General features: G+C 41.6%; 1 protein-coding gene across 7 annotated transcripts in view; it reads left to right on the forward strand.

Moving 5' to 3' along the window:
- The first annotated feature begins 14,943 nt into the window (after positions 1-14,943).
- The window catches only part of NF1 (neurofibromin 1), a 253,323-nt gene continuing 241,970 nt past the window's right edge, over positions 14,944-26,296 (forward strand). For all 7 annotated transcript variants that reach the window (XM_044248346.1, XM_044248352.1, XM_044248351.1 and 4 more), the window contains exon 1: positions 14,944-15,200. In XM_044248346.1, coding sequence (XP_044104281.1) covers positions 15,141-15,200 — 60 coding nt within the window. In that variant the 5' untranslated portion in view covers positions 14,944-15,140. The remainder of the gene's footprint in view (positions 15,201-26,296) is intronic.

A 26,296-nucleotide genomic window follows, 5' to 3' on the forward strand; every position in this document is an offset into this window, starting at 1 on the left:
GTTTTCCCAACACCACTTATTGAATAAATGATCTTTTCCCCATTGTATATTCTTGCCTCCTTTGTCATAGATTAATTGACAATATAAGTGTGGGTTTATTTCTAGACTCTCTATTTCATTCTCTTGATCTATGAGTCCTCTTTTGTGTCAGTACCATACTATTTTGATAACTACAGCTTTGTAGTATATCTTGAAATTTGGGATTATGATACCTCCAGCTTTGTTCTTCATTTTCAAGATTTGCTTTGGTTATTCAGGCCCTTTTGTTTTTAGGATTACTTGTTCCACTTCTGTGAAAAATGTTGGCATTTTGACAGAGACCACATTAAATCTGTGGATTACTTCAGGTAGTATGGCCATTTTAACAACATTGGTTCTTCCACTTCATGAGTATGGAATATCTTTCCATTTGTGTCATCTTCAATTTCTTTCATTAGTGTTTTATAGGTTTTGGATACAGGCCTTTTAGTTCCTTGGTTAAGTTTTATTCCTAGGTATTTTATTCTTTCTGGTGCAATTGTAAATGGGATTGTTTTCTGTTTCTACTACTTCAATATTAGTGTATAGAAATACAATAGATTTATAAATATTAATTTTGTATCTGGTGACTTCACTGAATTCATTTTTCAATTCTAGTAGTTTTTTGGCAGAATTTTTAGGGTGTTCTATGTATCATTAAAAAATAACAGCTTTGGGACGCCTGGGTGGCTCAGTTGGTTGGACGACTGCCTTCGGCTCAGGGCGTGATCCTGGAGTCCCGGGATCGAGTCCCGCATCGGGCTCCCAGCTCCATGGGGAGTCTGCTTCGCTCTCTGACCTTCTCCTCGCTCGTGCTCTCTCTCACTGTCTCTCTCTCTCTCAAATAAATAAATAAAATCTTTAAAAAAAATAACAGCTTTATTGAAACATAATTCATCCATATGAAGTATATAATTCAATGGTTTTGAGTATATTCAGGGTTATGCATCCATTATAATACATTTTAGAATACTTTTATTACCCCAAAATGAAACCCCACACCCATTAGCAGTCATTTCTCATTTCTTCCCATCACCCCACCCCTACACACACACACCTTAAGCAACCACTAATTTACTTCACTTCTCTATGGATTTGCCACTTATGGACATTTAATATAAGTGGGATTACAATATGAGTTATTTTGTGACGAACTTCTTTTGCTTAACATCACGTTTTCTTTCTTTTTTTTTTTTAAGAGTTTATTTATTTATTTGACAGAGATCACAAGTAGGCAGAGAGGCAGGCAGAGAGAGAGGAAGAGAAGCAGGCTCCCTGCTGAGCAGAGAGCCTGATGCGGGACTCGATCCCAGGACCCTGAGATCATGACCTGAGCCGAAGGCAGCGGCTTAACCCACTGAGCCACCCAGGTGCCCTAATATCACATTTTCAAAGTTCAACCACGTTGTACCAGGTATCAGAACTTTGTTCCTTTTGATGGCTACATAATATTTTGTTGCATGTCTATACCACATTTTGTTTATCCATTCATCAGTTTATGGATCTTTGAGTTGCTTATTTTTGTCTGTTATGAATAATGTTGCTATAAGTGTTCATATGTCAATCTTGTGTGCATGTGGTTTTTCAGTTTCTTTTGGGTATATACCTAGGTGTGGAATTGCTGGGTCATGTGATAGCTTTATGTTTAATCTTTTGAAAAACTGCCAAAACATTTTCCACAGTGGCCACACTATTTTTTACTCCCACCAGCAGTGTAGATGGGTTTCAACTTCTCCACATCCTTGCCAACATTTTCCTTGTATTGTGCAAAACTGTCTTTTGTATTACACCTATCCTAATAGGTATGAAGTAATACTTCATTGTGGTTTTGATTTGTATTCCTCTAATGGCTTGACTAGTGCCTATTCGACATTTGTGTACCTTCTTTGAGAAATGTCTATCAGATTCTTTGCCCATTTTTTTAAAAAAATGCTTATTAATATATTTTTTAAAGATTTTATTTATTTATTTATTTGTTTGTCAGAGAGAAAGAGAGAATGCGTGCACAAGCAGGCAGAGTGCAAGGCAGAGGCAGAGAGAGAAGCAGGCTCTCTGCGGAGCAAGGAGCCTGATGTGGGACTTGATCCCAGGACCCTGGGATCATGACCTGGGCCGAAGGCATCGGCTTAACCGACTGAGCCACCCAGGTGTCCCCCCAAATTGCTTATTTATAAATATGTAATCTCTACACCCAATGTGGGGCTTGAACTCACAACCTCAAGATCAAGAGTTGCATGCTTTTCCAACTGAGCCAGCCAGGTGTCTTTGCCCATTTTTTAAATTGGGTTGTTTCTTTTGTTGTTGCTGAGTTGTAAGAATTCTTTGTATATTCTAGATACAAATCCCTTATCATATATGTGATTTACAGATATTTACAGATATACAGATATATATATATTACAGATATTTTCTCCCATTCTGTAAGTTGTCTTTTCACTTTTTTGATGGAATCCTTGTTTTGTATTTTAAGATTTTATTTTTAATCTCTGTATCTGACATGGGGCTCAAACTCACAACCCTAAGACCAAGAGTCACGCACTACACTGACTGAGCCAGCCAGGTGCTCCTTGATAGAATATTTTGAAGTACAGAAGTTTGTTTTGTTTTTGATGAAGTCCAATTTATCTATTTTTTTTTTCTTAATTGCTTTGCTTTGGTGTCGTACCTAAGAAACCACGGCCTAGTTCAAGGTCACAAAGATTTACTCCTTTGTTTTATTCTAGGAGTTCTAGAGTTTTAGCTCTTACATTGATACATTTGAGTTAATTTTGTATATGATGTGAGGTAGGAGTCCAACTTCACTCATTTACATGTGGCTATCCAGCACCATTTGTTGAAAGGAATGTTCTTTCCCCATTGAACTGTCTTGATGTCCTTGTTAACAATCAAATTGACTGACTAAGTTTGATGGCTTCTTTTTGGACTCTCAGTTCTATTGCATTGCTCTTATGTCTGTCCTTATGCCAGTACCATGAGTTCCTTTTTTTTTTTTTTAAGATTTTATTTATTTATTTGACAGACAGATATCACAAGTAGGCAGAGAGGCAGGCGGGGGCAGGTGGGGGGCAGGAAGCAGGCTCCCCACTGAGCAGAGAGCCTGATGTGGGGCTGGCTCCATCCCAGGACCCTGGGATCATGACCTGAGCTGAAGGCAGAGGCTTTAACCCACTGAGCCACCCAGGCTCAGTTACCTTTGAGTTATCTTTTAACCATGGCTGCTTTCTTTCTTATAACAAGGGGAGCTCCCAGTTGGCAGTTCTCTTGTTAACAGCTCAGTCTCAGAGGGAGGATGTGGTCGTTGAAAGAAGAGGAGGTAGCCAGTTCTCTGGTGCATCTGTCTTCTCATGCTGCTCTCACTTCTCCAAGAGTGGAGCCCATAGGATGGAGGTGTTGTCAGTGACACCCTTGCTGATTTACCCCTTTTCAGTGCATTGTGTAGTATCCTCGTGCTGAATTAAGTAGCTCTGTGGATTATATTATCTAGATTCAAATAGAATAAACATGCTAAGCATGTTACTGTCGACAGTATTCTCAGTATTAAAGAACAAATGCACACGCACACACACAAACAGGATAAAGGTGTTATTTGATAATGACAGAGGGAGTGACGAACTCCTTTTGTAAAGAAACTTGCTATGGAAAGGGCATTTTGAGGGGAAAAAAAATCTCTAAATACTTCGTGGTTATGTGATTTGTTGCTAAAAAACATAAGGGCTCACCTGGTTAAAAACTCTGATTGTTGCACCCTTAAAAAACTTAGACATAACAACTTTGAGCCCACTAAAGTTACAAGAAAATGTTTCAGTCGACTTTGAAGCCAAATGCTATTTTGAAAGAAATACCTGATTGACCTCAGGGAAATTAGATATACACTTACTGCATTATAAGAGCAGCAGTGGCCTTGCAGAATTATTGAAAGGGCTGAAAAACTAATATCACTGCATAGTAAGCACAGCCAATGACCATTTCATCCATATATATATATATACATATATGTATATATATATATGTTTCAGAGAGAACTTTTCAGTTTTGATAGCCATTAAAAAACTCAACTTTAGAACCAGAATTTTAAGAAGATCAATAAGTTAAGATGCTAGAAAATAATAAAACAAGTCCAATCACAATGCACTTAGTAAAAATATCATTACAAACAATATTAATATTTTATATTTTTATAATAAATACCATTAATAATATTGCAAGTATTAGACATTTTAGGAAGAACAAAAAGTAATAGATTATTAAAAAAATTAAGAATACCTTAGAATATGTCTAGAATTTTTAAGTAAATAAATAAACCTGTCCTGGGCATGGGTGCTTACATTTTTTTTTATTGAAAGGAATGTTTCTCCAAAAAAGCTTTGGGTACCCCTGGTCTAAACTATTACATTATAATTCAGAGTCACACAGTGAATTGCCAATGAGGAGCTACCGTGCACAGCATTTCTCAAACCCATCTGGCCAGGAAACATTTGGAGAGATGAGTGTTCCAGGAAACCTTCTTTGGACAATACTGGATGCTGACTAAAAGGGTGGGGTGGACTGCAGACAGAACTGAATTTAACTATCAGCCTCATCACGTCACAGCTAGGTGACCTGAACGTATTATTAAATCTTTTTGAGCCTCTGTTATATGTAATATGAGGCTAGTAATATCCATCTCATATGCTTGTATAATTTTTTTTTAAAGATTTTATTTATTTACTTGACAGAGAGAGATCACAAGTAGGCAGAGAGGCAGGCAGAGAGAGAGAGAGGAGGAAGCAGGCTCCCCGCTGAGCAGAGAGCCCGATGCGGGACTCGATCCCAGGACCCTGAGATCATGACCTGAGCCGAAGGCAGCGGCTTAACCCACTGAGCCACCCAGGCGCCCCGCTTGTATAATTTTTTTTTAAGATTTTATTTATTTATTTGACAGAAAGAGAGACAGCGAGAGAGGGAACACAAGCAGGGGAAGTGGGGGAGGGAGAAGTGGGGGAGGGAGAAGCAGAGCAGGGAGTCTGACATGGGGCTCAATCCCAGGACGCTGGGATCATGACCCAAGCCAAAGTCAGACGCTTAACTGACTGAGCCAGGTGCCCCTTGTATGAATTTTAAAAATGATACTGCATGTAAGTGCATAGCATAGTGCCTGACATCTTGCAAACACTTCTTGAAAAGAAGTTTTCGTGGTTTTGTCACCTAGTATAGTTATTTAGAGACCTGTTTTACCTTTCATAACTACACTTCTTCAGTGCAAAGATTGACTCTTCTCTTACAAGCCCTGTGTAACACTTAGCTGCAAGAGACATTCATGAATGAATGAAGAAATGAATAATAGAAGCAGAATTCTCTGAAACCAAAGCTTGGGAGACTACCAATATCACCAAAAACTGGAGGAAAAACATTTCTTTTTCAGCTGCTTATAATTCACCTTTTAATGACTAAACCGGAAGGAACACTCATGTAAGATGAGGCCTCATAATAAGTAGCATTTATTACCTAGGCAGTTGATAACAATTAGCCAGTAATTAATTGTTTCCAGCTGCTCCCCTTGATTAATTATGCAAACAAATTTATTACAGTTCCCCAGTGGCTTGGTATTGCTAGAACCTAGAAACCTAGCACACCTGAGATGGAAACAAGATGACTATGAGTGCTTTTTTTTTAAAAAAAAAAAAGGTTTATTTATTTATTTTTATAATCTCTGCACCCAATGTAGGGCTCGAACTCATGACCCTGAGGTCAAGAGTTGCATGTTCTTCTGACTGAGCCAGCCAGGTGCCCCAACATGAATGCTTTAAAGGTCAGAGGCACGAGGACAGGTGTGGCCAGGGCAAGATCAGCCATGAGAGCATATGACAGGCTTCCTCCACCCCCACTTTATTCAGGTCTAATTGACAAATTATAAATTCATTGACAAATGAAACTGAAATATATTTTAAGCACACAATGTGAGGATTTGAGATATATATATATATAATTACTATAATCAGGTTGATTAACACATCCATCACCTCACGATTTTTTTTTGTGTGTGTGTGAGAATGTTTAAGATCTCTTTTGGCAAATTTCAAGGATAAATACAGTATTATTAAATATAGTCACCAGGCTGTCCATTAGATCCCCAGAAATCATTCATCCTAAAACTGAGTTTTTAACCTTTGACCAACATCTCCCCACACTCCCACCCAGCCCCGCAAGCACCATCTACTCTCTACTTCTACGAGTTTGAGTTTTTTGTTTTGGGTTTTTTTTTTTTTTTTTTTAAGATTTTACTTATTTGACAGAGAGACAGCAAGAGAGGGAACACAAGCAGCGGGAGTGGGAAAGGGAGAAGCAGGCCTCCTTAATGAGAAGCTCAATCCTAGGGCTCAATCCTAGGACTCCGGGATCATGACCTTAGCGGAAGGCAGACAATTGACCACTGAGCCACTCAGGCACACCTGTTTTGTTTTGTTTTGTTTCCACATATAAGTGATACCATGCAGTATTTGTCTTCTTCTGTCTGGCTAAAAGTGGGCTTCAGAGGATAGACAAACTATTTCAGGGTCACAAAAAAAGAGTGAAGGCGTGATAGAATCCATTTCCATCTCTCATTCTCCCCATGCCTAGTACATGGGATCCTATTTCAGTATCTCATTATAGTAGCTCTAATGATACTACTACTTGAATGACTTATTTTTTAAAGATTTTATTTATTTTTTTGAAAGAGAGAGAGGGAGAGCAAGCACAAGCAGGGGGAGCGGGAAAGGGAGAAGCAGAGTCCCTGATGAACAGGAAACCCCATTTGGGGCTCCATCCCAGGAACCCAGGATCATGACCTAAGTGGAAGCACAGCTTTACCCAACTGAGCCACCTAGGCACCCCAATGACAGCGGTATTTAATGATTAACCCAAATCAGTCCTAGGCCTCATGTGGCCCAGTTTGGGGGTGATACTGCATTCACAGAAAGAACCTAGCAATTAAAAATGAAGATAATTCCTATTGACATTATACCATTTACAACTCACAATCACACTTCATTAAGTCACGTGTCCGTGTCCTCTAGGCCTCCAACCGCAGCTGCTAAGGCCCACGCCCTCCTTCCATTTCTTACTATCTACTGTTCTTTTTTTTTTTAATTCCTTTTTTTTTTTTAAGATTTTATTTATTTGACAGAGATGTCACAAGTAGGCAGAGGGGGAAAGCAAGCTCCCCACTAAGCATAGAGTCCCCATGCGGGGATCGATTCCAGAACCCTGGGATCATGACCCGAACAAAAGGCAGAGGCTTAACCCACTGAGCCACCTAGGCGCTCTCTATCCACTGCTCTTAATGAGGGTCGCATTCAGGAGCACGGAACAGAAACCCGTATGCGCATGCGTAAGAAGATGGCGCCTTCCGTTATCTAATGGAAGCAGTTCAGGCAGGGATCCTTGCTCTTACCAGTGGCAGGGCCCCCTGGCTGCCTTTAGCTTTTATCTTTTGCAAAATGGCTGCTTCATCTTGAATCTCTGTTCTCAGTGGGGAGGTAGAAGAATTACAAACAAAAGCTTCCTGCTTGCCAACTGAGCCCCTCTCTTTTCAATCAGGAAAACAAGTTTTGTTTTTGTTTTTGTTTTTAAACTCCATCCAGTAGTTCTCCTTATATCTCATTGGCAGAATTGCATCAACTGGCCAACTTCAGAAGAAAGAGCCTGGGAAGGTGTGGAATTTCATTGATTTTTTTTTTTTTTTTTTTTTTTTTTAAGATTTCTTTTATTTGGGAGAGAAGCACAAGCAGGGGAGAAGCAGACTCCCCGCTGAGCTGGGAGCCCTACGTCAGGACTTGATTCCAGAATCATGACCTGAGCCAAAGGCAGACACTTACCCGACTGAGCTATCCAGGTATCCCTCGTTGATTTTTTTTTAAAACGTGGTTACATTGTTCCCTCAGAACAAACTTAGGGGAGAAAGGAAAGAAAGATGGTGTGTGGTTTATCTCTGTCCACCAAAGTGCTCCCTGAACCTTCTCTAACACATGCCAACTCCCCTCTCTTTCCATTGCTGTTCTTTTCTTTCAGGAGTCACACGAATCTTTTTCTGTTTCAGCTCTATGATATCTCCCCAGCTGGGAAATATCTATTGGGTGCTTCTCCAAGCCTCTTGCAAGCATGATTTTGTTTAACCCTTAGGATGGCCAGATACTTCTGTTATCATTCCACTTGATAGATGTGGAAAGTGAGGCTTACAGCGGGGAATTAACTTGCTAAAGTCACTAGCTAATAAGAGGTGATGCTGTTATTTGACCCCAAATGTCCTAGGTGAAAACTGCCTCCGAGACAGAGTTGTGCCCATGAAGTTCATTGTGCAGTGCCTTCAGTATTAACACGTGGGTAGGGAATGAGAACTCTGGTTTGGCTGGAAGGAGAAGTCAAACTAAGACATAGTTTCAACAAAAGGCTTCAGCCAACCAACCAAAGAGCTTCAGAGCTGAGAAGACCTTCATAGTACTCCCATCTTGAGATAAAAAGGCCAAGCCTTGGGGCGCCTGGATGGCTCAGTGGGTTAAAGCCTCTGCCTTTGGCTCAGGTCATGATCCCAGAATCCTGGGATCGAGCCCCACGTCAGGCTCTCTGCTCAGCAGGGAGCCTGCTTCCTCCTCTCTCTCTGCCTACCTCTCTGCCTACTTGTGATCTCTGTCTGTCAAATAAGTAAATAAAATCTTAAAAAAAAAAAAAAAGGCCAAGCCTTTAAGGACCTACAGAAAGGGGTGGTTTCCTAGACTGGAAGTAGGCTTTCTTGGGGAGCAGGTATGACCCTGGGTAAGGTGGATCCCTTCCGGGAACTGTTTTTACAAGATTCTGGTTGTCTCTTAACCTGGGGAAATGTACACCAGTAAGATTAGTAGGGTTATAGCCCTCCATTAATCATCTTCCTTCTCTACCTTTTGTAGATTCCCCTGACCCTAAGCTAGCATCTCTGCTACTCTCAGTGGCTTTTGTGGTGACGTGACCTGAACCCACATCCCGTAGAGGGTCTGAGCCTCTCATCACCGTGCTCTTTTCAGATGTAGCTGCTGCACTTGACTATTTACCATTCTAATTGAACAGGGGAGAATCAAGAGATGTCTCAGGGGATCCCCAAACATACTCCTCTCTGCTTCCCACTGTGTAATAGCTCTACCTCTTCCTGACGATCAGAGTTGATTATCCCTGATTAGAGGGTGACCCCTTTCCTTGCCTGCTGGTGTCTTAGTATGAGCAGCCCAAAGTGACTGGGAGGCAACCATAGTTTAAAGTTTAGTGCAATTATTGCTGTGTCCTCTCTTGGTAGTGTTCCCCCCTCTGGGAACCAGGACCTCTAGACCTGCATAGCCCACAGTTGTGGAGCTGAGAAACATAAATTCCCCTGACGGTTCACTGGGGATAATGTTAACCAGGGCCACCCCTTCCACCTTTCAGCTCCCAGATCCATGAATTCTAACTTTTGGGGCCACAGTACTAACTAACTGTCACTGATTAGGGTGCATTCTTTGTCCTGGAGGATAGTACGCCATCCTCTCTCAGCTGGGCCTCAGTGGTACCTTCAAATGGCCCTTCCATCTCCCCACTGGCCCAGCAGTTCCTGGCTATATTCTATAGTATATTCTAGGACCAATGGATTTCATGGTCATGGGCCCACTGCACACCTGTTTCACTTTAAGGATGTTTCTTTGGTCCAGTGGTATGTTCCACAGGATCCTGTGTCAGTGGATCAAACATTCTGTGGGTCCTTAGAGGTGCTGGCTGAAAACTACCACCAAATTTTGTGGGAAAGGAAGAGCAAATCCATACCCAGAATGTTTCTATTCCAGTCCAGACAAATTACTGTTCCTTCTAGGGTAGAAGAAGTCATTTTGGCATCGACAGCCTGGTTGGTTTCCTGAGGGATGGTGTCCTATTAGGGTCTTATTTGGTGTCTGTGGTTGGCAGGTTGGGCACTTGGTGGCATCAGTGACTAGATCAGCCTTGGCAAGTAGGGGCCCACGCTGTTAGGCTCTTGCAAAGTCTCCACCCTTGCCACTGTGGCATTCTGGGCATGGCACTCTAATCTCTGCATTCTTCGAGGGTTATAAATTTTGGAAAAATTTAGTCTTGGCTTCACCAGGAGGTGGGCAACTTCAGAAGCTTTTACTTGGCCTTCTCCATTATGCCTGCGCTTATCCCACAGGCCAAGGGACAAATGTGAGGCTTTTGCCAACTACCAAGTATGTCTTTTCTAATTATACATTCTGGGAGGACCAGAGGACTCCTTTTCCTATATTCTTGCTGGGAACACAGTCTTCTTTAGTCATCAGGTTCTGGGTCTGAAAACTGGCTAAGGTCCAGAAACCAGGCAAGGGACTGTGGCTTTTCACTGGGGTAGGTTCCCTCAGTGTCCTCTTCATCCATCCTTGAGTTTTAAAAGGTGTACACATTGAACCCTGCCGGCCTCCCGTGTCTGCTGCTTCTCGGGACGTGGTGTTCTATTGATTATCCCCATAACTCTCTGCTTGGGGTTATGTCCCCTAAGCTGCCACTCGAATTGGACCATTCATGACAATGCTGCTTAACCTTGCTTCTGTTGGTTAAGTGTTGTCACCTGGGCTCTATTTCTTCAAGATCCCATCAAACCTACTTCTGTCTCGGAGCCTCACTCTGAAACAGAATCACCTGCCATTAGCCCTGGTGTGGAGGGGAGGCACCACTGAGCTTCTCAGTGATGCTGATGTCTCTTCCACTAGCATACTCCTTATTGCTTGTGCTAAAGGGCACAATGTAGTCAGCTGGTGGGATGTACACGGTACGTCCACTCTAGCATGCCTTCTTCTGAGTCTTTTGCTACCTTCTTCTATTCCCTGCTATGATGGCTCTGGCCTTTCTGTTTTACCTAGTATGGGTCATTGCTTTCTCTAAGCTTCCTGGAAACCTCCTAGTGACATGTTAGCATTATTTGATGGGAGCTTGCTAGGATTGTAAATACCATAGTACAGGGACAGGTTCATACCAATAAACTCTGCTTTGTCTAGCATTATGTTCATCTCCTCCATCCTCCCTTCCCAGTTTAGTACCTGGGGACCCAATCCCATACATAGGCTCTGAAGGTATGTACAGTTAGCAAATTCTTTTAGCTCCTTCACGATAGTGCCTCTCCTTCTTTGGCCAGTCCAGCATCTGCACAGTGGGGTTATTCTGTGACTTGGTTTCAGTTACTGGTCTGGCAGACAGGAGGAGAGGGCCAGGAGGATCCTAGGGAGGATGTATGTTGCCTTGTAAGGTAGATACTTCTACATTTTCAAGCAGGGGGAGTGGGGCACTTCTACGAACCCAGAGTGTTCGGGGGCGATATAGGGTTTTAAGGTTTCCAAGTCTATCAACCCAGATGCCCCAAAGTGTCAGGATCCCACTTCTTTCTAACCATGACACTGACCTTGACATGGAAGACTTGCCGTGGCTGTGAATTCAACCTGTTTGGAGTGCTACTATTCTTAAAATGAAATTCTGGGCCTGATTCTCAGCATTTCTGCCCTCCCCCCATCTATATATTCCTGAGGTGACACTCTAGCCTTAGCCTTTATTTTTTTTTTAAGATTTTATTTATTTATTTATTTTCAGTAATACGCTTGGGATCAACACTGTGAAGAACTAAAGGAGCAGAACAAAGCAGAAAGAGAAGGTGAAATAAATGCGATCACTGCAAATCCTCTTCCTGACCCCCTGGGAGCTGATCCCTGATGAGGGCTCTGGAGTGCTTTAGGATGGTCCCACCCTGGGGCCTGCGTCTTCCAGCCATTTGTGCAGTTTCTCCTGAGGCTGGCTGACCTGGCATGAGGTAGCTCTCTTACAAAGGGCAGTTTCTGGAAAGGGATTCAGAGGAGAACCATGGGTCACTAAGGCTCCCAACAGCTGGGAAAATGGGTGCCTCAGTTCTTAGGTGCCTGGCCCTCCTTGGGATCCTGGTGGTGTGGGGCATGGGTAGAGTGCAGCGAATGTTCCTGGAACAAGAAGACACTTGGAGACAGAATTGGCAGAGACTGGCCTGTGACTAAGAAACAACAGAGAGGGGTGCATTTTATTTTCATTAATTTTACTGTTTTTTATTTAATATACTTCACAAGCGTGATACCTTTAAAACTATAGCAAACGCTAGTAGTTCCTCTGAACACTCTTGTGATGGACAGTGCAGAACTGGAATGTTAGGACACGATCTAATTCTGTTCTCCACTGAAGCCATGTCTTTCCGCTAGACCAGAGTTAGACAAACTGGTGCTCCGTGGGCTACATTCAGATAGCAGACCTATTTCGTTTGGCTGCACAAGGTTTTAAACAATGTGAATTGGCTGTGCTGTGTAAAAATGAGAAAAGTTTATATGTAATTCAGATTTCCAGCTTCTCTTGATTAAGGGAAAGATCTAGCAACACTGTGTCAATATTCCTGCTTGGCTGTAATTGACTCAAGCTGAGTGACAGCTGCCCCTTTAACTGGGTGGGGCAGGGTGCCTGCGCTTCTTAGTTAACCACAGTCTCTATGCATTATCCTCTTTGGCATTCTTGTTTAGAATTCCTGCTGTACTATGTACTGCCTGACACAGAGCATGGTATATATATAATAGGTGCTTGGGTGCTCAATATTAGTTCAGCAGAATTGAATGATTTTAATTGGAGAGGAACTTGGAGTGTAGGAGAGGCTTGGCAGTCAGTGGAGGCAACAGGACAGGAAACTCAGATTAGGATGAATTAGTGAATTAATGCTGGCTGGAGCCTGAGTAAAGCAAGAGCAGAGGGCCAAGGCTTGAAGTTTGAGTGTTCTTACCCTAGAGTTAGGAATGGGGAATCGGGGAACCAGAAGAGAGGAAAGAAAAGCACAAAGGGACCTCAGGAATGGAATGTCAGTGGAGCCAAGGGAGCTGAGGGTTTAGCCATTTGCATCCAGGCTAGCTAAAATGAAGGGGAATAGACAGACAAAGAGCCATGGCAACAAGAAAGTAATTAGGAACTTTCAGAGGAAGCATGAGAAAAGGAAAGGAAGATTGTGGGTCTGGACGGTTAGCAGTGCAGTGGAGGCATTGGGATAGTCTCTGGAGGTATGAATGAGAGCTTTTTAGGGGTCTTAGCTGGGAAAGGCATAGATGGATATTCATTTAATATTTATCCTTTTCTTCAATATTGTCACCATCATTTCTGACATCATCTAAAGAAATCAGTTGGTATTCATGTTGCATCCTTAAAGAATGGACTACAGGGGCGCCTGAGTAGCTCGGTGGGTTAAAGCCTCTGCCTTCAGCCCAGGTCATGATTTCAGGGTCCTGGGATTGAGCCATGCATCGGGCTTTCTGCTTGGTGGGGAGCCTGCTTCTCCCTCCCTCTGCCTACCTCTCTGCCTACTTGTGATCCCACTCTCTCTGTCACATAAATAAAAAAAATCTTAAAAAAATAAAAAAGGACTACAGAACGACCTAGACCCTATCTTCTTCTTCTAGTGGAATGAAATATTAATTTAATATGTATTTTGGACAGTCACCAGCCAGCAGACTGGAAACTTCTCTCGTGGATCTCTCTCTGCATGGGATCCTGGTGTAGAGGATTATTTTGTGGTAAATGTAAAGTACTAGTTTTTCTCTGCCTTGTCACCCAGTTACTATCATTCCATGTGGCCTAACTGGCTAATTAGTGTGTGCTCAGAATATCTAAACTCATTTTAAGATATCCTAAGTAAAGTGTATTGAGGAAGATAAACTTAAAAATAGCACACTCCAAAATGCACATCCAATATAGATAGATCATTGTTTTGGATGTAATCCTCTTCCTGGAAAACCAATTTCGTGACCTATTTCACTTGAAATCATTTCAACTGTGGTTTTAGGGGCATAGGGAATGTCTTTGTTTCCGGAGAGCCACAGCCTATCTCTATTGTTTTTGGAGTCAAACCACCTGGGTTTGTATCCTGACTACCTACCAACTTCAAGCAAATCTCAGAACCTCCTGTGACCCAGCCTCATCAGTTAGATGAGGGTAATACCTATTGGAAAAGTTCATTGAAAGATTTAAGTGAGATGATGAGCGTTGAATCAGTTAATGCATGGGAAGCCCTTAGGGGATCATCGAGGATGGTGCAACACGTACCTATTATCAACTCTGCATTAGTTTTATTAACTTGGGTGCCTATCAGTTCAGGAGAGGAAGTCCGGACTTCATTCCGGAGTCTGAGCACTTTGCCTAGCAGTGGCAACCTAGCAGTGGGATTTAAGAGACCTTTAAAAAAAAAAAAAGAAAGAAAAAATTGAATCTCTCTTGGCCTGACTCTTACCTGTTTCTCCCCAGTTTTTACTAGCTTCGAAGGACTTGGAAACATGAGGTTGTGCGCTTTATTTTTTGTGAGAGCTTAAGGCAGAGAAGAACTCTGCACAGACTCCCCCAGATGAGCGGCAGAGATCTGCGGGCTGGGAGAAACGCTAGCCCTTGGGCGTCCTAACTTCCAACCCGGGGAGCAATCCAAACCCGGAGGCCGGCGGGGGAGGGGAAGCCTCTTGTGGCGGTGGGGATGCGAGCGGATGCTCCCGGGTCAGCTCGGACTCTCCCCGGCTGAACCCAGAACTGGAGTGTAGGTGAGCCCGGCGGCGAAGAGGGACGCACGCCTCCGGGCCCGGAGGAGTTAGGTGACGTCACCTCCAGGAGGACTCGCTTTTTCATTAATGAAACCGGCCGGCGCGGGCGCATGCGCGGCAGGCCCCCTTCCCTCTCGCTTCCCCCTCCCCTTTCCCAGCCGCGCTCTCAATCTCTAGCTCGCTCGCTCTCCCTCTCCCCGGGCCGTGGAAAGGATCCCACTTCCGGTGGGGTGTCATGGCGGCGTCTCGGACTGTGATGGCTGTGGGGAGACGGCGCTAGTGGGGAGAGCGACCAAGAGGCCCCCTCCCCTCCCCGGGTCCCCCTTCCCCGTCCCCCTTCCCCCTGCCTCCTCGCCAACGCCCCCTTCCCCTGTCCCCCTCCCGGCTCGGCGCAGGCCCCCCATCCCCACCCCCGTGGGAACGTTGGGAGCCTGCACTCCTCAGACCCTCTCCTCGCCTCTGCCCTCACCTCGGCCCCCGCTCCCCGCCCTCTTCCCGGCCCTGGGCGCCGGCCGGCCCGTCCCTCCGCCGCCCCCCGGCCGCGGGGAGGACATGGCCGCGCACAGGCCGGTGGAATGGGTCCAGGCCGTGGTCAGCCGCTTCGACGAGCAGGTAACGGGCCCGTGGCGGGCGGGAGGTGGGAGCGAAGTGGGGGTGGGGGCGGAGTGGGTGAGGGGAGGAAGGAGCAGCCGCCTCCCCCGCGGCTGCCTCGGGCTCCGGAGGAAAGGAAGGGGAGAACCAGAGGGGGTGGCCTAGGGGGGAGGTGCGGGGAGGGAGGGGACGGCTGGTAGCGGGCTCCTCTTCCCTCCTAAGTCGGGGGGTGGGGCCTTTTCCCTGACCACCCCTCGGACCCTCCATCCCCTTTATCCCAGCCCTTCCGCTTGTTAATGAGGATGAGCGTCCTGGGGGCGCTTTCAGGGGCTCTCCATCTGGATCTAATCATCCCCCCTTACTTTATTTTTTGAACGAAGGTGGGTTACGTTTAGGGGTTTCCCCTTATCTCAGTGGACCTCCAAACTGGGGGTAGCTGAAGGAACACCCAGGCTTGTGGTGTGTACCCCCAATAGGAGAACGATAACATCCCGCCCCTCCCCCCAGTTTGTTCAGCTTCCTCTCTTGGACGGGGAAGAGTAGAAGAAAGCAGGGAAAGCACAGGTTTTCTTACTTTCTGCTCCCTTGTCTCTGCCTGCCCCGAGAGCTCCGAGTGCACACACACTGCACATCTTTTTTGGTACCCCACATGGGCGTCCCCCCCCCCCCCATATCCTGATGAGACCAAGAGTGGCATTTACATTGCCGTTGTAGTGGAAACCATGGTTCTCGTTCCCTTCTGCTTCGGAAATATCTTTCCTTTTCTTCTTCCTTAGTAATTGCAGTTTCGCCCTTCATTTTGCCAGCGGTCTGAGAATGTGAATTTGGTTTTCTTGAGTGAGAATCTTGGAGAGTAAGGGGAGAAGGGTGAAAGGAAAAGTGGGAAACTGCATCTGAGTCCGTGACAACGGAGAGCAAGGACCGCTGGGATGTGGTGCTGGAACCTAGAATTCTGCTAGTGTTTTGTTGTTTTTAACTCTCACCTCTTGGTTGACAAGAGAACTTTCATTGAGAATATTTGGGGTGGAAAAAAAAAGTTTCATGGCTTGGGGAGGTGCCTTTTTATTCCTTGAGCTTCACACACTGATTCCTAGGGTTGATCAGAATGAATGCACACAGAAACCTTTTGTCAGTGGGAATTAGTTTAACTTTGTGTTGCTGTAGGTAGTTGGGGATGGTTTAAAGGGATGCTTTTTGCAGCTGCAGTTCTACCCTGGGCTTCCTCTGATGAGGGAGCTGTTTAAGATTCAATCCATCTATTTTGTTTACTGGGTACAATCTTAAAAGTGATCCTGAGAACTGAATGGAGCCGGGAGGAGGGCTCTACTTTTATTGGATCCACAAACATTTCCTTACAGGACTCATAGTGTTTCTGACCTGTCTGAAAGATATTTGGGAATAGGGAGCAGGATTGAGAAGAAATTGGAAAAGAAACGACAGAGATAAAGTATAATTACAAAGCTGTCGGAGCTTGCAGGAGTTGTCTCGCCCATTCTCCTTCTAGACCAAAAAGCATCTAAACCAAGTGTACTACTAATCTGTCTGAAGAAGTAAGATGTTACTGCATTTATTAGGTTGTGTTATTGATAGAGCATTAGATTAAAAACTTGAGAGAAAAGACTTTCTCTGTGTAATCTTGAAAAGGATTTAAAAAGGACATCGAAGAACCCCAAAGCTGAACCTTGTGGACAGCATAATCTGGATGCAGGAATTTGAAGGATTCACACCATCATTGTTGTTCTCCAATTTTTTTTTTTTTTTTAAAGATTTTATCTATTTGAGAGAGAGACAGTGAGAGAGAGAGCATGAGAGGGCAGAAGGTCAGAGGGAGAAGCAGACACTCCGCAGAGCTGGGATCCCGGTGCAGGACTCAATTCTGGGATTCCGGAATCATGACCCTAACTAGCCGCCCAACTAACTGAGCCACCGAGGTGCCCTCTAGTTTTTTTATTAAATATTTTTTTTCCCAGTTTTTAAACTTTATTTCTTCTTACCTGTTGCTCCCTGGGCTTATCTGCCACATACAAAAAAAGATAGCTTTCTAAATTTTAAAAGAAGAATGATTTGATTATATGCCCACTAATGCAAGTAAATATTTCCTTCTTTTTGTCTCCAGTGTTAAAGGACCTTAGGCTTTGTTGTTTGCCTTGTTATGAATATTGTGGGATCAAACCCGCCACCATCTGTTAAAAATTAAGAACTTAAGAGTTTTCAACGGAAGCATTTTTTAAAAATATATTCCTTATGTTGTAATTAAGAGAAAGATACATAGGGCAAATTATTCCTTACATTTTTCTCTTACAAGGTTAAATAAAGCCCGCTGTGATACAAAAGTATAAGCGTTTTCAGTGTTTAATATAAGGTACTTTTTGTATACTTTAACTTACTATAGAAGTAATAAATGTTTAATTCAGATAGAGTTTACCTTGAGGTTGGAAAGTGAGAAAACTGAGGCACAGATATATTAAATGACTTTCCAAGGTCTGATAGCAGGCCTAATAATAAGAGCCTCAGTATGAAAAGTATCAAATGCTGCGCAATCAGGAATACTTTTTCTGAAAAGTATCTCGTAGGATTTGTTTAGTAACCCGTTAAGTATAGTTAAGAGAGAAGAGGTTACATTTTTATTGAGGGGAAAGAAAGCTCTGCATGTAGTAAGAGGTATTTATTATAAGAGTCTTAAATGTTTCAACTATTTCTGAAAGTTTTAAGTTTTGGATATGTTGTCTGTATTTTGTTTCACTGGGTCCAGAGGGATTCAGGCTGCTGCTTATTACAGCTAAGATGTGTGTGTTGAGCCAGAGAGCATGTGCAAGTCTAAAGGTAGCAACTCTGTTTATGATTGAATTGATGTTTTGTTTGGCCTTCTGATATTTATGGTGATTGAAGCAGAAATGCTGATAATGTCTTGTACTCTGATGGGTATTGCTTGGCAACTTGATGCAGTAGATCCAGTTAAAAGAAGTGGTAGTGTTCCATCTTGACGTTTTGAGCTTAAGTCCTTATTTCCAGTTAAAAGAAGTGGTAGTGTTCCATCTTGACGTTTTGAGCTTAAGTCCTTATTTCCAGGTGGGTAAAATGAAATTGCTATAACCTGCTAGTTTTGCACCTAAACGTAGTATTTGTGGCCTAAGTTGAATGATTCTTACCACTTTTAAAACGTAATTACCTCCTTGATTAGGGATATGGCAGTTGAAAAGGTGGAAGGCCAGGAAGTTTAATGAATGTATCAGTTATATCTTTTCCCTCTCTGTGACCTCCCTTTGTGGTGCTGAATAGTAAGTTTCTAAATTGAAACTGGCAAATTTTAGGTATATACCTCTAAATTGTGGCTTATTAGGTTACTTAAATTAGAGAAAACCTTGTTACGTGCCCCACCTGGCTCTGTGTGCCCCCCCCCCCATTTGTAGGACTTTGTTTCTCTCTCTCTCTCTTCTCTCTCTCTCTCTTTTTTTTTCCCCCTGAAGATTTATTTATTTGTGAGAGAGAGGAAGTGAGGTGGGGGAGGGGCAAAGGGCAAGGGAGAGAATCTCAAGCCAACTGCTTTCTGTGTGTGGAGCCTGCTGCTGGGCTTGATCTCTGTACCTTGAGATTATAACCTGAGCCAAAATCAAGAGTTGGATGCTCAACTGAATGAGCCACCCAGGCACCCCAGTAGGACCCTGTTTCTGAAAGGGCACATAAGAAAACTTGTGGTTATTTGAACATTTTTTTCTTTTTATAAGAAATTGAAAAAGTATCCTGAAATGATTTGTCATAATTATATTCATTTAAGCATTTATATTTTTCCTATCTGGTCAAGTAAAAATGGCATATAATACTCTCTCCTCTTTTTTTTTTTTTTTTTTTTGAAGATTTTATTTATTTATTTGACAGAGATAACAAGTAGTCAGAGAGGCAGGCAGGGAGGGATGGGGGGGGGGAAGCAGGCTCCCTGCCGAGCAGAGAGCCCGATGCGGGGCTGTATCCCAGGACCCTGAGATCATGACCTGAGCTGAAGGCAGAGGCTTTAACCCACTGAGCCACCCAGGTGCCCAGACACTCTCTCCTATTTTTTATAGCATATCAGAATAAACTCTGATTTTTTATTTGAAATAATAGCATATTATAAATTGAATGCTAATTGGAATGCCCTTTGAATATGTGGTATAAAATGATTGGCAAGGAGCACCTGGGTGGCTTAGTCGGTTAAGCTCTGACTCTTGCTTTTGGCTTAGGTCATGATCTCAGGGTCCTGGGATTGAGCTCCATATCCAGCTCCACATTCAAGTGGAGAGTCTGCTTGAGGATTCTCTCTCTCTCTCTCCCCCTCTGCCCCTCCGCCTCACTTCCGTGTGCACATGCATGCTCTCTCTCTCTCTGTCATAAATAAATAAATCTTAAAAATGATGAACAAAAATAAATAGTCTTTGAGGTTATAAACTACATGTTAATTGGTAAATAGATTTGTAAAACTTTGAAGCTGTTTTGGATTAAAAAAAAAAAAAAAAACCTGCCTAGCCTAGTCTTGTTCTTTAAGCCTTGTCTGCCATTTATAAGGCCTTAAAAGCAGTTGAAAATGAATACTCTTTTAGTGAGGGGTATTTTATGGTGAGGAAAATATGCCTATTCTTTATTCTGGAACTCATTTTTAATTACTTTTTTTAAAGATTTTATTTGAGAGCGAGAGAGAGCGCACATGAGCAGTGGGGACAGGGGCAGAGAGAAAGGGAGAAATAGTTTCTCTGTTGACTGGGAAGCTGATATGGGGCTTGATCCCAGAACCCCAGGATCATGACCTGAGCCGAAGGCAGATGCTTAAACCGACTGAGCCACCCAGGCACCCGTGGAACTCATATTTTTAAAAAATTTCTTCCCACTGGTCCTCAATTAGTTCTTTATGCTCCCTCACTCCCTTCACCTTATCTAGCATCTAATTTAACTTTTCTTTATGTGAGTGCCTTCCTTTTTGCCTTCAAAGTTACTAAGATTTCTTTTCTCAAACATTTACTTGGTCCTGTAGCTTTCTCTCAGTGGCTTTTTTTTTTCTTTCCTTTTTTTTGTTGCCAGATACCTGCTGCCCCTCCTGTTTATCCACCCCATTTCCTTTATAGCTGAAAACTAGCTTCTGCCTCTGCTTTCCTTCTGGATTGCTGCTTTCTTGAAAGTGATTCCTTCTGGCAAAAGTGGTTTTTCTCAACCGTAGGGCCGCTGTGGTATTATGTTACCCCTGGAAACCAGTATCCTGGAATTCCTAAGAAAACGGTACTTTTGGGGCACCCGGGTGGCTCAGTGGGTTAAGCCTCTGCTTCCGGCTCAGGTCATGATCTCAGGGTCCCGGGATCGAACCCCGCATCGGGCTCTCTGCTCAGTGGAGAGCCTGCTTTCTCCTCTCTCTGCCTGCCTCTCTGCCTACTTGTGATCTCTCCCTCTATCACATAAATAAATAAAATCTTTAAAAAAAAAAAAGTACTGTTTTGTCTGTATGCTTGCAGAACCTTATATATTAATGTGCTCATCGATCTTTGGATAGATTTGCTTTCTCTGTTGTACTGTGCTGCCTATCACTGAACCAGGGTTCCTAACTGGGGTCTGAGTTTTGTTCTGCTCTTTACTATCTCTGTCCTTAGGCCAGAGCTTAGATCTCTGTGGAGCCTAGATTTTCCTCATCTGTCAGAAAAGAATCAACTAGAAAATCTCTAAGGTTCTCTTATCTAGTTTAAATATTTGATGATTTTAACAGCAACTCCCCATGCCATAAGAGTCCATTGGGAGCTGACTCCACTTAATTTACCACACTATTTCTCATTATGCCTCAGCATGCACCTATGTCCTAGACAGGTTGACTCAGTCTCTTCTGTATATATCATGCTTATTCCTGCCTCTCAGCTTTTGTTGATGCCAGCCCCTGCCTGAATGCTTTTGTTCCTCCTCTGTGCTTTTAAAATTCCTATCCGTCTTTCAGTGTTCAGCTTAAGCTTCATTTTCCCCCATGAAGTCTTTTTGGATTAAACTCACTGCAGTCTCATTTCTTGGTGTGTTTGTCACCTGGGGTTTGTCCCTTCAGGAGGGTTGGTTGAACACAGCTTAGTATTTGCTCTTCTCTTTTTGTCAAATAGAATATAAACTTTCTAAAAAGAAAGAAGCCTCTGTTAGAATTCTCATATAGTCACCCCAGGGCCTTTGTAGTTATGAGCATATGGTGTGTCATTGGTGGAATGTTTTGTATATGATTCCTGGTTGAAAGGTTGATTGTCTAAAAGGAGTGGTGATTTTGGCTTTTAAATGGAAATAACTTAATTTTAAAGGTAGTGTTTGTAATAGCTTAGGTCTTAAAAGTTAAATGATATTTAAGTCACGAATAGTTTTTTTTTTAAGAGATAGCTTTGAGGAACTTGCACATATTTATATTTCTTACCACAGAACTAACATGTTTTATGAATCAAGCTTCAGATCTGGTTAACTACCTTTGTGGTCTTGGATTTGTCATTTACTTTTAGTGGTGAGTCTCTACATAAGGAAATTTTTGCAGTAGTGTGATAGGATAATGAATGCAGAGAGCTTTGAAAAATCTAAAAGTATTTAAATGTAAGATTGACACATTTTCTTTAGGCTTATTGACTACTGTGTTTTCACTAAATAAGGGAGATTGACTGGTCTCTGGATATTCCCCAGAAATGTACATTAACTGATTTGCATGCCTTACTGTAGCATTCATTGATAAATAGGGTACTGAGTGCATCCTTATGTAGCATATCATGGATGTCTATAATTGATTTTTTTCTTGCTTTATCAACTAATTTATAGCAGATGTATTATATGGCTCCGCAAGTTTGGGGCCTTTCATATAAAAGTGTCATAAGGTATTGTGTGAATTTGGCCAGCAATATTGTTACATTTTATTTCATCTTAGTTTTTAAGGTTTTTTTTTTTTTTTAAGATTTTATTTATTTATTTGGGAGGAAGAGACTGAGGGAGAGTCAGAGAGGGAAAGGGGGAGGCATATTCCTAGTACCCTGGGATCATGACCTCAGCTGAAGGCAGCTGCGTAACCAACTGAACCACCCAGGCACCTCTAATTTTAACTATTCTTAATATGTGACATTTTGAACAATAGAAAATTAGGTTCTTAAATCCACTTCCTCCTCTTTTATTTTATTATTATTATTTTTTGATGTGTTTAGCATGGAGAGTTTTGTGCTTTTAGAAAAGGTTAATGATCTATTACAGTATGGTAGTGCCTTATTTTTACATCTTTTCTTTGGATTACTGAGGCTGCTGTGGGGCATTTTTTGGTTTAGTCTTCAAATTTCATGTTTTGGGGTTCCATATGGACTCTGTATTGTTGCTTTTTAACAACACGCTTTTAAGGATGAACAGTGTATTAATTAAGAACATACATTTTGCAAATGTGTTCCTTTAGCTTCAGTCTGTTCTTCACTGGGAGTTATGTGTATCAGACCAGGGACAGGAGGTATAAGAAAGCATGTGGGTTTTTTTTTTTTTTTTTTGGTTGTTGTTTGTTTGTTTGTTTTTTAAAGGAAGTTTAAGGGGAATATTCATAGAAATAGAAGGGGAGGTTTGTGGGTAGGTTAGCTTAAACTGTTAAAAGGCTTAGAATCAATACTGAAGTAGAATATGGGCATCTTAAGCGCTCTTTCTTTGCAGAGGATTGACTTGTATTTATAAAAACATTGGCTTATTTTATCTGAGATCTTTTAGAATACCCCATTTTCTTGCAGGTGAAGAGGGAAAGATGAGACAAAGTTTGTTCTGACCTTGAAGAAAAGACAAGTTAACATGTTTTACATTGTAGTTGACTGTGAACTTAAAGTTTCAGCAATCTGTAAAATTCTGTATCATACTAGGTCCCAGAGCCTTGCATAAACAGAGCACTCTGAGAGGTTGTGCTGAAGAACATTTTAGAATATGAATAACTGGAATTGGTAGTGCCCTCATTAAAGTTTCTTAAGGTGCGTTCAGTAGACTGCCTGTCTGACCACTTCAAATATCCTATGCCAGTGATACATAGTTACATTCTTGAGTTCTCTTGAGAGTGGCTTTCGAGCCATTGACTTTATCATCAAAAGAACTTCTGTTGCGACAAGAAAGTCCCAAGCTAATATGGAATCCCATCCTATTATGATGAATTGGAATTATTCTCTAAACCTGTATGTATTTTTTTTTTTTACTATAAATGGCACTAATTACTTTGAAGTAGCAATAACTTGAGGTGCAAACTTCCAGATTGCATATTTTCTTTAAACCACAGGTTGGCTCTCTTTTGGTTTGATTTAGGATTGCCACTACAGTCTACAAGCTGTTGTCTGCCCCTATTCATATTTTATAGCTTTGACTGTCTTATCCTATTGAATTTCAGAGAACTTAACTTTTCCTGATGAAATCCTTTCCCCTTCACTTCATGTCCCCCAAGCAGGGTTGCATATCTGGTGTAAGAGGCATGAAGTTAATTGAGTAAATAGCAGGACTTTTTAGGAATATATTTTATTTTAAAGTTTTTTTACCTAACTTATTTTTAATCATAGTTTTATACTATGTATAAAGATCATGACCTTATGGGTCATTACCGCTCATAACAATCTCAAGTGATCCTTTTCACTTAAATTGTTGACAGCTTTCCTTGGGTAGTCTTCATAGTAATTTGGGTGTGAGAAAACAACCTAACCACCTTAAATTTGTGATAATAGTAAACTAGGTGGTTAAAAAAAAAAAAACAAAAAAAAGAACTTTTTATTATATAGCTTTCAGGGTGGCCTCAGGCCAGTTACCTCTCTGAACTTCAGTTTTTTTATGTTTTCATCTGTAAAATGAAGATAATAGCTGTCTACTCATATTATGGGCTTGTTCAGTATCTTAGTTGTGAATCTTTTACATGAAAGGAAGCTATAAATAGTCATAAAATGTATTACTGAGATTATCTTCTGGTGCAGTAGTTTTTCTGTCCCTTCTTATAGTTTGATTTGTATAGTTTGGTATAATTTGGTATAGTTTGGTATTATGATTGCATGAGAAAAAAAAAAACTGGATATGCAGAGCAACTTGTCCATAATCATATGACATGTAATTAATTGAGTTAAAACTAGAGTGTGGGTGTTAATCCTCAGAGCAGTAACTTTTCAATAAAGCTTTACAAAAAAGGTCTAAATTTTTTGAACAGATAGCACAAGTATGTAAAGTGAGGAATGTATTATTGCTTCTTCACTCAAAGATGAGTTGTTAACAATTTTACCTTTTATGTTCATATGAGTGTATCTGGAAATCTTTTAACATATCTGGTCATATGTTAGAAATAGACATAACTAGACATACATTTTAAACATATCTTTGATTTCATTATTTATCATTCTTTTCACCTTATCAAAGCTTCTTTGGCTGTTAGGAGAAGTTGTAAAATTGTCCCCACCCTCCTTTTTTTAGATTTTATTTATCTGTGAGAGACAGACAGGGAGAGCGTGAGAGCAAGCATGTATGTGAGTGCACAAGAGAACATGGGGCAGGGCGGTGAGGAGCAAAGCGAGGGACAAGCAGACTCTGCCCTGGGTGCGGAGCCTGACTTGGAGCTGCATCTCACAACCTTGAGATCGTGACCTGTGCCAAGATCAAGAGTCAGATGCTTATGACTGAGTCCCTCAGGCACCCCCAAATTGTTCCCCTTTTATTTAGTATAAATATTGCATTATACTCACTACAGATTTTTAGGTGAAGAGAGTTGAATTCTGAAGGTGAGAGAAGAGAATTGTTAGAATACCAACAAGAATGTACAATTATAAATATGAAACTATGTATTTCATTTTTTCTCATGGCCTTTTACTGTCCAGTTTTGTAAAATTGGTTTTCATACTCTAAGAACACTCCATTTAGGATTTGATTAAATCTGAGGCAACTCTTTAAACTTTGGTAGTATTTGAGTATTTTATCCTATCAGATTCTCGGGTATTTCTGTTTATTTATTTTTTTTAACTTGTTATATACACGTTTTTTTAGCCCTCGCCCTCCCTGCCGTGCAATGTCATCCTGACTTTTGAAATCTCTTTTCAACCTCCATCTCAGCCCAGGGCTGGGAAAATATTTCTTTTATTCTCCAGGTAGGTCTTCCTTTTGGGTAATGGACTGAAGTGGTGGTAGTGGTGGGGGGGAGGCATTTGTATTTCCTGTTATGTTTCAGTTTTTGGCCTCTAATAACTGAATTTGCAAGTAGAGAATGGAAGAAGTAGGTTCTGTTTTGGTCAAATGTTGGCAACAAAGATCAATGAAGACCTGTGCTTTGGTTTCTGCCCTGACTCAATTGCCTTGTGATATATAACTTGTGACATATAACTCTAAATTCTGAGTTGTTTCATTATCTGTAAAACAGGAGAAATAGGATCTAACAGTCTAAAACTTATATAATTCTTAAAATGGATTCATTTTTGTTTTATTTTTTTAGAGCCAGTCCTCTGAAAAAAAATCATTCCAGCCACTAATTGATCAGTCACAGATCCTTAGTTAGAAGGATTCTGAGATTATTTAAATCCGCTTCTGCAGTAACCTTGACAGATGATTATCCAACCTCTATTTGGACATTTATTTAAAAAAAATACGGTAGTAATTCATGTTCATTGTAGAAATTCAGTAAATCACACACAGACGAAATGAATAAAGGTCATTTATAATACCACACTGCAGAGAGAACCACAGGTGAAATTTTGGTATATCAAGTGTGCTGGTTCTGAAATCAGACTGTCTGGGTTTGAATTCTTGGGCTCTGCTTTGCCGTTGCTTCCTAGCCCTTGGCCAATTTACTTAACTTCTTCAAACTTCAATTTCTTCACTTGTAAAATAGGGTCAATAAAATTATTTAATTCTCAGAGGTGGTTGTGAGATTTAAATTAAGAAATAACGTGTATTACGTGTATTTCTTAATTTCTTAATTACACGTGTAATACATGTATTTCTTAATTTAAATTAAGAAATACGTGTAAAGCATGTTGCATGGTTTCTTGCACATGTGGCAGGAGCTTAATAAATGTTAGATTGTTGGAATTGAATGAGATACATTGTTTTATAATTTGCTCTTTTTTTTTTTTTTAAGATTTTATTTATTTGAGAGAGTGAGAGAGAGATCAAGAGCAGGGGAG

This window comes from Neovison vison, chromosome 5 (genome assembly GCF_020171115.1).
Source record: "Neovison vison isolate M4711 chromosome 5, ASM_NN_V1, whole genome shotgun sequence".
Classification (NCBI taxonomy): domain Eukaryota; kingdom Metazoa; phylum Chordata; class Mammalia; order Carnivora; family Mustelidae; genus Neogale; species Neogale vison.